At 39.0% G+C, this 18,228-nt stretch overlaps 1 protein-coding gene across 1 annotated transcript in view; it reads left to right on the forward strand.

Annotated features, from left to right (window-relative positions):
• Positions 1-18,228, forward strand: part of Ndst4 (N-deacetylase and N-sulfotransferase 4) — a 338,766-nt gene that overhangs the window by 273,031 nt on the left and 47,507 nt on the right. Inside the window, 1 exon segment of the mRNA NM_001191849.3 lies at positions 15,389-15,571. Within this exon segment, the coding sequence (NP_001178778.1) occupies positions 15,389-15,571 (183 nt within the window).

An 18,228-nucleotide genomic window follows, 5' to 3' on the forward strand; every position in this document is an offset into this window, starting at 1 on the left:
GAAGTTGGATTCAGTGCAAAAGCTGTAATTTACCTCTTTTGAAAAGTAATTCATTTATTTGTATTTTGTATATAATGTTTCATAAGTAGTATAGGAAACTGTGACAGAACAGTCCAGATTCTTCAATCACTCTCCTGTGATACTATTACAATTAATCTTAAGTCACTTACTCATATATAGCTAAACAAGATGTAATTGATATTATTATTATTAAAAAGCACTGTATTTTAAGTCAAATAAGAATAAGAACAACAAAATATGTGTTTAAAAATTAATGTTTTCATAAGTAGCCCAGAAAAACTTTTCCCTGATTTTTGTCTATGAAGATATTTACTTTTATTATTCTTTCTCTCTTTCTTTCTCTCTCTCTCTCTCTCTCTCTCTCTCTCTCTCGCTCGCTCGCTCTCGCTCTTTCTCTCTCCACCCATCTCTCTCTCTTATAAGAAGGGAGACTGGAGGTGGCTGAAAATTGAACGCAGGGCCTGCCATATGCTAGGCAACTGCTCTAGAACAGATTTTACCCCCTGTTCTCCTTTACTATACCTTCTGTCTTATCATAAATGCAATGGCGTTCCTGTATTTTCATACACACTTTCATGTTGTTTGTCCCCTTCCCTCTCCCCCATCACACCCTGTCCCCTGCCCTCCTCTCCGGAACCCCTCTCAGCTTTTATGTCATATGAATTCTGTGGCGAAAACATGAGGTATTTGTTTTGGTAGGTCTAGTTCACTTCACGTAATATAATATTTGTCAGCTCCCTACAATTACTTAAATTAAAATTCCAATGATGTTCTTCACAAAACTAGAAAAAGGTAACCATAAAAGTCATGTGAAATAACTGAAGAAATCCTAAACACAGGAACCATGTCAGAGGTTTCACAATAGTTAATGTTGAATTACATTACAAAGCTACAAAGTTACCAAGCTATAGACAAAGACATTACTAACCCAAAAGCAGACATGTAGACCAATGACATAGAATAGAGATACAGAAATAAACCCACACGGCTACAGCCACCTCATTTCTACAAATGTGTCAAAAACACACATTGAAGAAAACAGTTTCTTCAACTAATGGCATTGGGAAAACTTTACAGCTACTTGTAGAAGAATGAAATCATAACCACATCTCTAACCTTGCACAAAAATCAATTTAAAGTAGATCAAAGACTGGAGATATAAAGCCTAAACCACTGAACTAGCCAGAGGAAAGTATAGGGAAAACATTTGGAGACAGAAGCTTAGGTAGGATTTCCTGAAAAGGATTCAAGTAGCATATGCAAAAGACCAAAGAATTGACAACTGGGATTACATGTCTATAAAAAATCTTCTGCTCAGCAAAGAAAACTATCAGAGTGATCGTCTAGCCTACAGAAGGGGAGAAATTCCTGCACCTACCTCAGGCAGAAAACTAATATTTAGAATTTAGGCAGAACTGCAAAGGTGAGACACCAGAAAGAAAAGGGAAATCTTTGACTAAGTAAGCTGGCTAATGAAGTAAATGGACAGTCTAGAATTAGAGTCTCAAATAAGCAATAAATAATTATAAAGGAATTAATATTCTTTGCCATCAGGGAAATGTGAATTATAACTATGTTAAGATTCTAATCACCATAGTCAGAGTGGTTATCATCAAGGACATGACAAATCATCAAGGATGTCAAATGTGGGTGAGAATGTGAGGAAAGAGGAGATCTTAGTCCCTGCTATGTGTACAGACCAGTGTAGCCACTGTAAAAATTAGTATAGAAGTTCCCCAGAGACCTAAAACACAACTGCCTTATGAGACAGTGTTGGTGGTATAAACCAAGGATTTATGTCCTACCTATGATGTGCATGCATAGACATACTTGCTGCTGTCCCTTTCACAAAAGCTGGAAAAAGAAATAAGTCCAGATGCAGGTTGCCAAATGACAATATGCGCAGAGGGATTTTAACCCAGCAAAATGGCTGCTCCTTCAAGGGATCACATCCAAAGATATGATCTAGACAGAATACAGAGTTGTCCTGGAATACAGTATGACCTAGGTGGAATACAGACACACTCTTAGTACATGCATTTAATCCCTAAAAATAAAGGTAAGGTTAGTTTATAGAAGGAAACAGCCATGTTTAAAAGTGACATCTAACAGAGAGAAAGTGATGAATCAGAGAAAGATTTGACAGAATGAGTCAGAGACAGGATAAGCCCAACAGAGACAGAGACAGAGAGAGAAGTTCTGTGGGTATGAGGTAGGGTCTGTATAGCCATTATACTGAGATGGTATTACAGAAACGGGTTCCAGAGAGAACAAGCCAGACACAAGTGAAGACAGAATAAGCTGGAGAATGAGAAGGAGCTAAAAGATTAGAACATATCCCAAAGTTAGTATGAGGCCAGGCAGAGCAATTCAGTTAGAATCTGAGAGATAAGCCGAACTGAATCAGTCAGCTTCAAAGGTTAGATTTACAGAGGCTAGAAGCTTCTAGGCACAGGCCTAGGAATAGTTAGAGTCGAGAAGGAAACTCAACCTGAGCCATGTATTTGCACACCTTGGATATGGTACAGTTCACTCATCACTTCATCTGAGGAAATAAAAGTGAATATGGTGTGGCTTTTCATTGAACTTGAAACAATGACTCTGCTTTTGAGATATAATTTGATTAGACATAGGATTCTAGATTGGTGGTTCTTATTTTCACAGGTTAAATATTTTATTCCTTTCTCTTTTGTCAACATTGTTCTTAATGAACAAATCCAATGTAATTTGCATCATTCTACCTCCAGGTAATGTTTGCCTCTGACTTTCCTGGACTGACAGCTGTTTCTTTGTTCATAGTCATCCTCTTTGTAGACTCTGAGCTCCCTAACTATATGATGCACTTTATGTCACTAATTACGGAGACATTTCAGTAACTAACATTTCAAAGAATCTTCTATTCCTTTCTTTCCTTCTCCTTCTCCTTTCAATAAGAATATGCTATACTACTTGATACTTTTTCAGTGTTGGATGTTTTGCCCTGTTTTACCTATTCCATCATATAGACCCCTATATTGTGTGTGTGTGTGTGTGTGTGTGTGTGTGTGTGTCTTTGCATTTTAATTTTAAACACTTTGTTTTCCTTCTCTTTACGCTCACAGTTTCTTTCCTTGGTCATACTAATTCTACTCATGAATTATTCATCACTATCCCTTGCTTTGGGGGAAGCATCTCTTGTTCCCAGTTATGTGCAAAACAACTCAACATATTTCATGACCCTCAAGAAACACCCATGAGTGTTTTCCCATGAGCTTGATCAGCAAGAAAGTAATAAAATATACATCTTATCTAATACAAATGTGAATCCCACACTAACCATTTATCCCTTTCTCCACCAATTATGCACCAATCAGCAGAGGGAAGGGTACTGCACAGCCTAGAAGGCTTTCATCCTGTCGTTTGAGAAGAACAAACTACATCCCGCTCTACTCATTATTGGCATCCATCAGAAAGCTTCCTTGACATTTGAGCAGTTAAGAAGGTCCTATGGAGTTAAATATATCTGTGTATTTGTCAGTCTTTTGCAGTGTAGTTTAACGAGGCAGGCACACAGAGGTTGCCTTTCATAAAAAGCATTGACTGGTCACTTGAATCTATGAGGTAAGTGAAAGGAGGAGGGAATCCTGGAATCTCTGCCTGCATTTTGCACCTGTCGCTTGCCTCTGCAGATGGACATGCTAATTGGCCAAGGAGGCTCTGTTTAACTCGTCTTCCTGCTAGACTGAAGGCTCAGAGATAAGTTCTTGCCCTAAACCTTCAAACACCTTAGATCCTAACAAGAACAAAACCTTCTATGATCATCCACCCCACCCAGATCCTCACAAATTGCAATTATCCACCAGGCTAAAGTTGAGTCCCAAACCAGAAACGATTATCTTGAAGGAGCCAGCTTGAGTGCCTCAAGCTCTGGACAGCACTAGGAACTTCTTGAGACTACTTTAAAGAGCTTAAGCTAACACAATGATCAACCACACCCACTTTACCAGGGTGGTTTAATTATGTATGTCTCGTTCTTTGCCTAATTTCTTCTTCTATGTAACTTAAAATTCATTCATTTAAACACTGAAGTCACTAGATTCCTTGTTCCACTTTGCTGTGTCTGTTTTTCACCACCATTTCTCTCTTTAATTGGCGTTTTGGGGCAGGTGGTTTAGACTCAATTGTTGGGGTTCCTGAAGCAACCCCATATCTCTTGTTCTCAGACTGACAACTGGCTTAGAACCAGGCCACTGCTCGAAAGCTGTATCCAGAGTCCAGTCTGTAGAAATTTACAGGGTTCACCTGGACTCCCAGAGTGGTAACAGGGTTCTTCCAGGCTTCCCCTGTTAGCTGAAGATCCTTATTAATTCTGTCCAGCCCTCAATCATAACGCGGAACTTAGATCCATAAACCTGCCACTTCTTTAAAAATAAAAAATAGGAGCCAAATTGATCAAAGAACTTTGATATATTTGATATAGTTTGACCAAAGCTGAAGGATCCCAAATCTTCTTGTCTTTTCTGCCCAGTGTGACAGTTCTGTAAGCAGACGAAACCTGAGTCAAGAAGTCTGCGTAGGTTAAAACTGCCAGAAGTATGTGACTCTCTTCCTGGAAGAGAAGTTCCTCCAGGTTTAGTTCTTTGCAGTTTGTCTTTTAATAGTTTGAGAGTAAAAGCAAGAGATGTAGTTTCTCCTTTCGGAATGTCTCTCCTGTTACAGTTATTCAAAAATCTCTCCACACTCCATCCAGTTACCTGAGCCAAGCAGTTGAGTATCAACTCGGATGTTCTTTTCATCCCAGACAGCTAATCAAGAGCAAATCATTGAGACTTTTTTTTCAAACACGGATCACTAGAGATTCAAGATCTGCCGTCGTTTGAATCTTTTACGTTTTTCTCTTTCAGGTCGTCACTGTTCAGACATCATTCCTTTCCAAGTGCATGGTGGCAGCAGCTTCTGACACCTATGCCCTCTCTCATACAGCAGCTCAGAGACATTCATTTACAGCGTGTGCTTCTCTCTCCCGGTTTACAGTGCTTTGTTGTGGCTCGGATTAAATTACAAACTACTTAGAAATTTTGGGGTCCTATATGAGCTCTCATGCTCATTCCTGCATGATCTTTTGCACGGATCACATCCTATCAACTTTAATTTCTAGACTACACTGTTGGCTAGCTGCCTTTGAACTCTGCCTTCTCTCTGTCACCTAACCCCTTCCTCCTACCACCATTCCTTCTCTGACATACTCTCTTGCCTGAAATTTCCCACAAAGCCTCCGTTCCCAGATTCCATACTTCTCTGCTTGAGGAGCAGTTTGCCAGACTGCTAGACCCAAGAGCCTGCGCGTCTCAGATCACTATTTTACCTCATCCTCCCTTAGTTCCGTTAAACAAAACCACATGTAAATCTACTCACTATTATATCTCTAATTCTAATATATGGTTAGATGCACAATTGACATTTAATATATATTTGCAAATCCATTGCTTATTCAACACATTTTAAGATGGGTTTCCAGTTAACCAAATCCAGCTTGACTCTACCTGATGTCATTTGAGAAGTCTGCAAATGGTCGTATTTCCTCTACCCAGTGGCTACACTACCGAGGATCATTCCCACGCTAGCATGTTTCTTTTTTGTTTCTTTTCTTTCTTTCTTTTCTTTTTTTTTTTTTTTGGTGACTTTTATGTGGCATCATTGTCACACTGTTAAAAACAAAACAGGTATTCAGAAGGAAAGCAAAGGTGGCAGTCCTCCATTGTGTAAACCATTGTCCAAAATCATAACACCTAAATTCTCAGTCCTGGTTTGCCTAATTAAAAAAACGAAACAAAACAAAAGAAAATACAAATGTATGCTATAGCAATTCAGTTGGAAACATGCTGCCTTTTAATGACTTAAGCCTCTATTAACTTAGAAGAAAAATGAGAAGTCGGGGGTCCTGCTTGCTGAAATCCATCAGGAGCCTTCTGTTCTCTGTTAGAACAGCTGCCCTGGTTACTGCTGCTCCGATGAAGCTGCCGTCCAGCCTCCCTATTCAGGAAGATCAGTGTTTACACGCTCGTCAGCCCTGGATCAAAACAACTCTGATTTGTTAATAATTCACTAACCAAATATTATGACTGGAAAAAAAATAAAAGGAACGCTGGTAAATAATCAAATGCGGAATGGAACTTCTGCTGCATTGAGTCTCCTCACAGAAATGGAAAACACAAATAAAAACGTAATTTCTGGAAAACACAAATAAAAACGTAATTTCGAAATTCATCCTATCCTATTAAATACCAGCTGTTTTCAGGGCTGTGGGATGGAATGTTTTGTTTTCCCCCTCGTGTCCTTAGAGTTGGGACGAAAAATTGGAACGCAATTAAGTTATTCTATGTTTGCTGCTAGAGAAGGAGTTGAGTGTGTGTTACCAAGGAGACACAACTCCACGGCACCCACTGTTGGCGCACACCTATCACGTGCTTGTTAGAAAGACATGAGGCTACAATAGTGGTCAACACCTTTCTTCTAAAATGTTAGGATGCAGGGACAGACCATGAATGACCAAATAAATACAGGTTGTGTCAGACATCAGTGCCCCCCAAGAGAAAGCAAGAAGCCAGCTCTACTCTACTCCTGAGTCGTCTTTGTGCCTAAAATCCACTCATATGCTTTTAAAAATAAACCAGAGGGTTCCATCTACAGTCCCCTCCTATATTGATTCTTAACTATACCCATCACTGATGAGCGTGGTGAAAACAACTTGAATTTATTCACAAACGCTCTGAAAACCGAACGGTAACCTCACAGGCTGGTGATCAAACTTAGCCATCCTCGTGAGGGGACCCAGATATTCAATATAGAAGTCATATTAATTACCAAAATGCAATCATAAGCCATGATATACACAAATATAATTTCATATAGATAAAGAAAATTTGTTTGCTTACAAAAGGAAAGCATCTATGAAATGAAATTTAAAGAATTTTAAATAATGTATTTGATGCAATAACTACAATGGTCACCTTTAACCCACAGAGTAATATTCCAACAGCCCATGATTACCATGTCTGCCATACTGCTTTCTGTATAGATGTATCTTTGATAATTTTTTTGTAGATTAGACATTTAAGAAATTAATAATAAAATAGGAAATCAATGATACTCTTTTAGCAAATATTATTCAAAGTTCATGAATTATTTATGTATAGAATTTTCTATTTAATTTTGTTTTTTATCATGTGGTTTAGTGCAGGTTAACAAAAAGCTCTGAAAGATATCCATGTACGTAGTGCATTAGTGTATTCCAACTTTAACTGAACATGTGTGATATCTTCCGTGCAATGTTTTCCATTGAAAACCTATTTGGATACACACAACTGATTTAGCTATCAAAACATACCTGCAAACTAAGTCACTGTTTTCCTTGAGTTAATATGGGAGCCTCTGGTTCAGAGCCCAGTGCACATGGCCAGATGCCCTTATTCAAGAGCCACGTCTTTAACCTCCTATTGTTGCAAAGCAAAGCAATGGGACAGAATTATTACATTGCCACAAGGTCATATCTGGATCCTTTCGGATTTCCACAGTGAGTGTAAATAAAAATGATAGGGAAACATTATTTTCTTCATTAAATATGTTCCAAATTAAAAGTGTTTAATTTTCCTACCCCACCCCATCTCCCCACAAAAAAAAAAAAAACACTTCCTTTGAAGAGTCAGCGGTATGGAATTTTAAAACATCAGCTAGGAGTGGTGATTAAATATGAATGTTTGTGGTACTGCACAATTTATATGAAACCAAACTGAGTCACATGATGCACAAAAGCCCCTCTGGTAAGGGAAGCAGCCTGAGGAAGATCAATAACTGAAGTTAATTCTGACTGGAGATCTACAGGCATGCACAAAGCTGCATGCAGAAGCCATTTTCCCCTAGATCTGCAGACAAACACACTTGGCTCTAAAATACCCTTTTGCTTTATTCTCTCTCTTTTGCTCCTTTGTCTATCCCTCTCCTCTCCCTTCTTATTCTAGCCTCTTCTCTCTGCCACCTTTCTCTTTCCAAGATTCACTTTTAGTTAATATACCTTGAAAACTCTAACAAAATAATTGAAATATTTCTTTGAGCCTAGAGGAAAGGACTTATTTTCCATTTCTGTAACCTTGTTGCCTGTTTGAGGTACTGCTGATGTAAAGTCTTATTACATGGGATAATTATTTTCAACTTTGATATTTATTACCCTGAAATATTTCGACTCACTATGGAGATGAAAGGTTTGTGTGCATTTAGATGCATATATTGGAACGCGAATGCCCTTTTCCCTAAAGATATGTAAGTGACATTTTGCATGAATGAATTTTTAAAAAATCATAATTGATATATTGTTAGTTATTGAAGACAAATCACTTAGATAATTGTGATGATAAAAACAGAAGTTAAAAACATACTAGGAAAAAAAACATACTAGGAATTTCAACTAACTTGTTTGTTGGTAAACTTCTGATTAAACCAGGACATGAAAAAGAAACTGATCCTGAGTTCACAGGCTTTTTGTCCTTAAGTTTATTTTTGCTGTGCTTTTCATATTTGACAAGATATTTACCCACCTCACAAGTTTCTAGCTGTTTAGTGGACTTGGTGATGTGTTTGATACTGGATCTGCTGGCATTTTCCCAGGCAGGCTACCAAACCTCTTTGGTTTTGCTTCCTTTTCTCTAGAAAAGGGTATTTCTAAGTCAAACAACTGAACAGGCAAAAGAAAAATGGACATCAAACCACTTTGTAGAGTTTTATTAATAAAGCAACATGACTGTCCCCCAGTACCATGTATTAGGAAAAGATAAAAGATAAAACCATTAAGTTTGCTTCATTTTTGACAAATACACTACTAATTATAATTCTAAGTAGTGGACCTCAAGGTCATGGCATTCTTTGTGTTGAGTAATAAAACAATGTAATTACCTGGGGTTTGGCAAACTTTCCTTATATTGGGTAATTTTATAGATGCGTACTTTTTCCAAGACATTAATTGCTCCAAACTAAAGAGATATGAGTGCCTGAAATCATGCCCAGCTTGTGTTATCTGTGCTTCAATGCAGTAGCATTGCATGCAAATGGGCAGTGTTAAGCATAACATTGTGCTTACTCTCTCTGTGCGGTTACAGCCTACATTTAGAATAAAATAAAAACCAAATTACCCTTTTTACGACAATTATGAATTCAATGCCAAAGCCCAAAAGATGAGCCATCAGGACTCTTCCCCTGAATTCCATCCATCTTCACATCTTAGGAGAACTAAAAAGCCTGATCAATAATTTAACCAGCTAATGGACATATTTTTAAACACAATGGACTCATTCTGAAAAGTGGCATGCTGTCAGAGCCACAGGGACGAAACTGGAAACTGACTGCTAATACTTAATGCTTATCTTGAATAATCCTGCTCCGAGCACAGTGCGAGCTGCCTCAAGTGAACTTCTTGTCTCTCTGGTCTGCATAGCAATTCTTTTCCTTTTTTTCCCCCCTATGAAAGATGTACTTTACAGATGGTTTATTTTTAAAGTCAGTGTAGCACTAATATTAAAACACTCAAATATTTAAAGTGTATTTTAATTAAAAATGTGTTCTATCAAAGGTGTCCCTAAGTTCTAAATTATGAGACCGTGCAGTGCTTTCTGGCCATTGATATTCATGATCACGTAATTTTCAGTCACATTGTATTTGATATACAAGCTGGAGGTGTATGGGAACTTTTCTGTGTTGACTCAGAAAATATTCTAAATCAATGCAGACAATGTTGCTGCCTTGCTCTCTAGATAAAATGAGGGTTTGGTTAAAATGAGGGTTTCCTTCTTTGCTCTTTTGTTTCATTTTCTCCCTTCTCTTCCTTGTATCCTTGAACTAGCAACTTTATAACACATGGGAAATTGTTCTAAAAGGTAACTAAATGAACTAGGTGCCCTAGAACAGGCCTGGAACCTCTGGGCTCAGAAGACTTGAGATCTCGGTAAGAAGATGCTGAGTTACAGGGCAGCCTTGAGGTTGCACAGTGAGATCCTGTATGTGGAGCAGCACATAGGGGCAACAAGTAACACTTATCACTATAGCATTCCCTTTATATTCAGTCAAGGATTATCAAGAAAATAATTATAGTCATCCAATTTCCTATTATGAAGATGTACATATTGAACATTAAACTCTTCTGTTTCAAGACAGATGCAATGTAGACCAAGGTAGTTTTGAACTTGCAAACCTACCTGAGTTCTCAAGTCCTCGGATTACAGGCATAGGGAGTCCATGAACTGCAAGAACGATAAGTGCATTTCTAATAAATCTCTTCCATCCACAATTGATTTTTATACACACCATGTATCTGGTCATCAGCCTAAAAGTAGCCTACGGTGGAGGCTAGGAACTTGCTTCTGATTGCATCAACTCATAAAAGGGAGAATTTAAACTCACTTTTTTGTTTTCTTTGTTTTGTTATATTGGAGTGGAGAGACTTCAGCATTAAAGGCAAGATAAAGGTGGCCCAGAGGCACGCTTAATCACAGAAATACAGCCACCCAGACCTCCTGATCTCTAGAAGGCAGGCTCCAAGAGGACCGAGAATGTCAGCACTCTGTACCTTACTCAAAATAAGCCATTGATTATGATGAGCTTGCCTGTTGTCTGTATCATGAAGATTTTTCAGAGTAGGTTCATAGCTCTGTGCTGTAATATTTCAGAGTGCAGAGTGATATCTAGCAACAGTGTGCATGCATGTGGCATAGTCATACATACTCCAGGTGGTCCTGTGGTTCATATTAAGACATTCTTAATATGTGCTACGAAAATAACGACCAAAATGAATTCAATTAAATTAGTTATTTTAGGGGCAATGGGCAGAGGGCAGTCACTGACAAAGAGCAGATAGCAGCACCTTGTAAGTCAGATAATTGGCTATTACCTCTTCCTGCATCCCTTGACCTGCCTTATTTAGGTCTCGAGCCACAGTCTTATTTTGCCTTCTCCCTACACTTTCTGAGCAGTTTTTTCCCCCTCGTAAATAAGCTATTTGTCCAGAAATGCTAAAGCGAAAGTGCTCCATCTGCACAAAAGGCGCTTTTAGCAAGCCAGATACGTGCAGCTAAGCTGTGCTTGCAAAACTGTTTTTCTTAAAGTGCAGTCAATTGACCATACAGCAGCACTAATTTGCTCTTAACCAGTAAAGCATGTGCACTCAGTGCCCCATATGACAGCCACTGCAGCCAGGGCTGCTGGCTGCTTGCTTATACATGCAGCCAAGGGAAGTATAAGTGCACCAACCGCCCTTAGCTTAAGACAGAGGACCGAACCCTCTGCTTTATGTGAAAGGCTGCTTGTGCTTCCTCCATGAATCAAAGCTTCTCCTCCAAAAATTCAGGAAAAACTAGTTAAAGCTAGTGTTCTGTAAAAATCTAAAATAATCATTATAATAACCAAATGAAATGATAATATCCATTTACCTGTGATATAAAAGTAATAACCAGGGGAGGTAGAGGGTGAGTGGGACTTGGGGAGAAGAGAGGAGGGGAGAGGGGAAAAGGGGGGGCAGGATCAGGCGTGGGAGGAGATGGGGATGAAATACAGAGGGTCAGGATATTGAACAGAGGTGTGTAGCAATGGGGGATGGGGAACTGGGGTAGCCAACAGAAAGTTGAAGACACCCAGAAAGCAAGAAGCAACCAGGATCCAACAGGAGTAATATTACCTGAAAAACCCAAAAAAGGGGAGAAAGAACTGGAAACCATATCCAGAGGTTAGGCATGGCCCAGGTTGAGGGATGGGGCCACCCACCCTACTCAAAATTTTAACCGAGACTAGCTCCTGTCTAAAGGGAATACAGGGACAAAGAGTGGATCAAAGACTGAAGGAAAGGCCACCCAGAGACTGCCCCACTTGGGGATCCATCCCATATGCAGTCACCAAACCCAGACACTATTGTTGATGCCAGGAAGTACTTGCTGACAGGAGCCTAATATGGATGTCTCCGGAAAGGCTCTGCCAGAGCCTTACTGATACAGATGAGGATGTTTACAGCCATCCATCAGACTGAGCACAGGGACCCCAATGGAGGAGTTAGAGGAAGGACTGAAGGGTTTACAACCCCATAGGAAAAACAACAATATCAACCAACCAGGCCCACCAGAGCTCTCAGAGACCAAACCACTAACCAAAGAGTACACATGGAGGGACCCATGGCTTCAGCCGCATATGTCTGGCATCAAAGAGGGTGGAGGCCCTTAGTTCTGTGAAGGCTGGATGCCCCAGTATAAGGGAATTCCAGGGTGGTGGGGTAGGAGTAGGTGGGTGGGGGAGCATCCTCTTGGAGGAAGGAGTAGGAGGTAGAGTGGGAGGTTTTGGAGAGGAAACTGGGAATGGGATAACATTTGAAATGAAAATAAACAAAATAACCAATAAAATTTTTAAAAAATAATCCTTACATTATTCTCAAAGTCCATTCTTATTTTTTTCTAAGATTTTAGGCTACTTATAGGTGTTTACACTTCCAACTTGAAGTAACAATGACAGATTTCTAGGGCCTTAAGGTAGTATGTGAGGTATTCAGTCTGTACCTTGGTTTTATGATAATTTCAGTTCCATTTAATTATGAAATGATAATTAAGCTGAGGGACACCACTTCAGCTTTCTTATTTCCTGAAGGCTGTAGTGACTTCCTAATAATCCTGGTTTGGTGAGGTCTAGCTACAGATACCTTGCTACATTCTGGAAACTCCAAAATGAAGTCCTGCAGCAAATTCAGCTCCTACCTGGGATACAAGAGCTTAAGACTGAGGCACTGAGTTGCATTGAGGCAAATTCATTAGTGACTGCACCACCAGCGGCATGGGCTCTAGAGCTTATTCAGTGAGAGCAGATGTGTTTCAGGTAAGATTAATTGTGTCAGCTAGCATTTCAGTGATTTACTCTAAATTTCCGCACCCGTCAGGTAAACTCACTATGCCAATGACATTGTTGTAAATATCCCCTCCTATGTTTGAGTTTTAGAGTATAAGCCGGCCCCTGACACTACACCTAACAAAACCCAGTGAGAAGAAAAACAGAAGCTAAGGTTATGGTTTGGCTCCCAGCATCAGTCAATTACATTAAAGGACACAATAGTCCCCCAAACAGATGCATACCAGGCTAGATACCCACTTCTTGGCTCTATAAATGCTTTCGTGAAACCAGGCTCAGGGGTCTACCTTCCTTCTGTGGCAATGTTGGCAGGGAGCCCAGCTTGGAGCTTGAACAAAAAGAACCTAATGCGATTACAAAGGATTCAGCTCCTTGGTAGTCTTTCGGGGTTCACGACAACGTTTCAGGGCACAACAGCATGCTGGTGGATCTGGGAATGTAATCCCCATTTTGAACCTCACTCAGTGGAAGCTAACACAATTTACTTAACTGCTCTTTGACTCCATTTCTTCATCTGTAAAAGGGTTTATGAAACTACCCTGTAAGACCAGGAAAAGGATTCAATGATTTTATAAATGTGAAGGGCTTAGATTCATGACTACCACAGGTAAGTGTTACATAATTTGGGGTATTATTCTTATAATTTGGAGACACTAGGGCTAATGAACCAAATTCTCACCCTCTCTTTTTTTTTCTTTCAGGGATGATGAACACTGGCAGATAATTTTAGTTAGTTGTCCTTGGGAACCTTTTCAGTGTCCCAGTAAGGCAGAGAGAAAGATAACACCTTTTGAAAATGAAAAGTCCTTCAAATGATGAAACTGGTTCTTGAAATTAGATTTTCTAGGCAGAATATCATTTACTGTATTCTGGTACAAGACAACGAACACTTTTATATTTTTAAGATACAAGGTTTTCTTTCTGGGCAGTTATAGTTATTCAGTGACATTACATCTTGAGAACAGTGGGTCAGTATTATGATCTTTGCTACATAGCTACTATTCTAATGCTGTCGCAGTGAAATGATTTGAAGGAGTTGCATGTTCCTAGTTTAATTTTACTGTTCCTAAATAATATGAATAGTCACATAAAGTGATAACGTCTGAGAGAGTGAACATTGACATGAAATGGTAGCCACCGATTCTTGGCTTTTCCTTCATCTCTGTTCAATCTCAATGGCCTAGTATTACTCACTAAAGCACTATGAAAATATTACTTAAAAACGAAGTTATAAAAAAGTTCTCAATTAGATTATTTGCGTTGCCCTGTAATACTTATAGACCCATCTTGTGTGTTTAAAAATAATATGAGAACTAAAATAAATGTATAAATTGCTGGTGCTAGAAAATGATTGACTCTTTTTCAGAGTTGCATTAATAATCTAAGCAACTTAGGTGAAGATTGCAAAATTTTTCTTTTATTTAATGTTTAAGTTTCTGCTACAATGGCTGAGATGGACTGCACATTAAATTTATCTTATATCAAGTAAATTCTTGCATGCTCTTTCAAGAACCGTCACTTTTTCCTAGTTTGTGATGCACAAAGAACAACACAGGAAAGACAGAAAATTCTTAGAGTTCACATAAGGTCTGAAAAGTTGTAAAAGATTAATGAAGGTGGTAGTTCTTGGCTAATGTAAAAATACCTCTGCAAAACTGGTTTTAAACTAAATTTATTTTTAATGCACACAGCAAAACGTAAAAGCTATATGCTACCCTGTAATGTTTCTGTACACGCATTGTGCAATGCTTCAACCTCTAACCTATCTCCCCAAACATTTATCATTTTCAACCTTTGCTTTGGTAAAGAAACGGATAAAGTCCTTGTTATAATGCAAAGAAGCAAGTCTATGCTACCCTGATGCCATCAGAATGCATCTTCATAAGAGAAGAAGTGGGGGACTTGAGGTGGTTAGGAGCACTGACTGCTCTTGCAGAGATCCTGAGTTCAATTCCCAGCAACCACATGGTGGCTCCCAACCATCTGTAACGGGATCCGATGCCCTCTTCTGGTGTGTCTGAAGACAGCTACAGTGTACTCATACAATAAATAATAAATAAATAAATAAATAAATAAATAAATATTAAAAATATTAAACCAATTTAACAAAAGAGAGAAGTGGAACATTTGCTTTGCTTTAGAGCTGCTTTAGTTCTGGTTCCTATGCTTTCTGGAGATTATATGACTTGGGGTTCATGATATTGGCCTCATAAGGGTAAAACCAATATTGAAAGTGGCACTACACTTCTGGTTAGCAAGGCGCTCATGCCCATCCCCAATTCAGTCTTCATTTTAACAGTAATTTAAGTGGTATTTTAGAAAAAAAAAAACTAAGTGTATTACAACCGAAAACTGTAATTGTGCCTGCCTTGAGGTTCTGAAGTTAGGCGAGCTGTTGCCCAAATGCTACCACGTCTGAGGGTGTGCCTCTGAGACTGAGGGGACCTTTGGATTTCTTTCTCAGATCAGCATTTTCATGACGCATCTGTCTAACTACGGCAATGACCGCCTCGGCTTATACACCTTTGTGAACTTGGCCAACTTTGTGCACAGCTGGACCAACTTGAAACTGCAGACCCTGCCACCAGTGCAACTGGCCCATAAGTACTTCGAACTCTTCCCTGAGCAGAAAGACCCTCTCTGGCAGGTAACACTCAAACCTTCTCTCCACGGGGAGGGCAATATTAGCAATGTGTTACTGTTTGTCTTGTGTTAGGAATTTATGACATAAACATGAAATTAAATAAATCAGATAAATGGATTAGGGCATGTTAACATGCAAATGTAATACAAATTATTCCCTTTTCCAATTGTCACAGTGTCTTCCATGATAGAACTTTGTATCTTTTGCGATTTGAATATTTACATTTGTAGTTTTATTTTGCTTGTTTGATCAGTTCATTTGGAAACCCAGTAGTAAGGATGGCGTTTTATGGATGGAGTTCTGGGCCAGCAAATGCTTTAGACTTATGTATGGTACAAGGACTGGCTAGCTACTATAAAATGATCAGTAGCAGGTAGCTCAGAAGACTAAAAACAGAAACAGAAAAAGAGGCTCTGTAATTAATTCCAGATCCTGTTACCACACACTAACATGAACATGTATGCTACAGAGTACATCAAAAAGGAAAGAGCTGCCTCTTCCTCCTGCTCCTAAGGATTTAGTGTCTGTTTGGCGTCTTTCACATTTCTTTAAGTCTAACTAATTTCAGTAACATCAGGCCTATCGATAGAAAAGAGACTTGCCAGTTTTCGGATGGCTTTTACTACTAATTTGACTCTCTGTGAAGCCACACAGCTTGAAAGCATCCAGTGTAAACTATCTCGTCTTCGTGGTTATCTAGGAAGCACTGCCTCCCACTTACTTGGCCCTTTATGCATCAGATTGCATCGACCCACACAATCAATGAGCTGGCTGCGGAGAGCAGATCAGATGTTCCCTGCTAAGCAGTCGCTAGAAAAGAAGCATCATCATTAATGAGAAATTACTGCGAAACAGACTTTCAGAATCTTCCCTATTTCCTTTCCTCAAGACTCTCTGTCTCTATTTAGTCCACGAGTCACATCAAACAGCACCGTGTCTAGGTGGCCCGGGATTCTCTAGACCTGCGGCCATTGAAGATCTGCTAATATACACAGCAAAACTGGCTCTAGGAAATGAAATAAAAAAATAAAATTCTATATTTCTCCTTATTCCAGAGGATTTTTATTATGCTTTATACTGTACTATTGCCTCAATTCATGCCCTGTTTTGATGAATTACCAGCAACAATTAACCATATGCACTTGTAGTAGATTACCTATTATAAGGGAAATCAATTATTTTTGCACATCAATTTACTTATCTTTCTCTATATATCTCTATATAGATAGACATAGATAGATATAGGTTTCTGATGTTATTGAAAATTGGTTCTTCTCTCATATAATACATTTCCCTACTTTCTACTTCTCCCAGGTCTCCCACCAACTACCCTCTACCCCATCTCCACCCCCCTTCATTTCCTTTTTAAGCCTCCAAGAGAAAATAAACAGAACAAAATAAGATACAATAAGACAAGGCAAAATCCCTCCCATTGAGACTTGACAAGGACACCAAGATCAAGTCAAAGAGTCAGAGACACGCCTACTCCCACTACTATGAGTGCACAAACTACCAGCCATCGGCTGCAACCTAGACTACATCAAAAGACGTGTCTTAGACAGGTCGTAGCTATATAAGAGATCTTTCACCTCAGTGGCTCCAAGCGCTAATCTGTCTTTAAGGGAAAAATGTTTCCCTACACATTGAACTGTGTTTTATCATACAGTTTGAATAACAAGAATAACAATAACAAGAAATATGTTTTAATGCTGTTTTGATATCATTAAGATTGCTGTTTATCTTTTAAAAATTAGTGATCAATTCACTTTTATGAATAACTCATAAGTGTGGCTGTGAATGCCGGTGTGCATATCCTATTAGGCGAGTGTGGAGGTCTAAGGATAAGGCTGTGAGTTCTGCTTTTCTGTCTTTTCCATGGGTTCAGAGGATTGAACATCCATTTCTGATCTGCCACATTCAGCACCTTTAGTCACTGAGCCCCCCTACTGGCCCAATACTATTATTGTTTTTAAAGAATAAATAGAAATGAGCACGGCTCTGATATGATTTTGGCGACATGATGGTTCCAGCTATCAACTGAATTCTCATTCAATAATCAATATGCAATTAAAAAGTAGAGTGGTCGTGGATTGAGGTAAAACTTACAATCACAAATAAAACTAGGACCGCCTGGTCTGGCCTCAGGGAGAGAAGATGCACCTAACCCTCAAGAGACTTGAGGCTCCAGGGAGCAGAGAGGTGAGGTGGGGATGGTGGGGTGGGGGATATCATCTTGGAGATGGGGGAAGGCTTCTGAGATAGAGAGTGGACTGGAGGCAGACCAGGATGGGGATGAAGACTGGACTGTAAAAAAAGCATTAAAGAATTTTTTAAAAAGGAAAAATAAAAGAAATGTCCTTTTGAAATACTATGAAATGTGTAGGGAACAGCATCTCCAGTACACGTCAGAGACCTGGGATAGAGGAGGCTCCAAGGGAAAAACATTAAAATATTAAAGAGTATAATTGTAATTTAAAAAGAACGAAATGTGTAGATGTATTAACTAGGGTGAGTACCCACAGCTTTTAACTCCAAGTAATGCACTAGGATGAGTGCCTAGACCTTGTTTTTGTATCATAAGAATAAAGCACATATAAACCTAATATTGAATTAATATCTAAGTTAAAAGTAGAGTAATAAAGTGATGATCCAGAAGCAAT

Source organism: Rattus norvegicus, chromosome 2 (assembly GCF_021556685.1).
Source record: "Rattus norvegicus strain SHRSP/BbbUtx chromosome 2, alternate assembly SHRSP_T2T, whole genome shotgun sequence".
In the NCBI taxonomy this organism is placed as follows: Eukaryota; Metazoa; Chordata; class Mammalia; order Rodentia; family Muridae; genus Rattus; species Rattus norvegicus.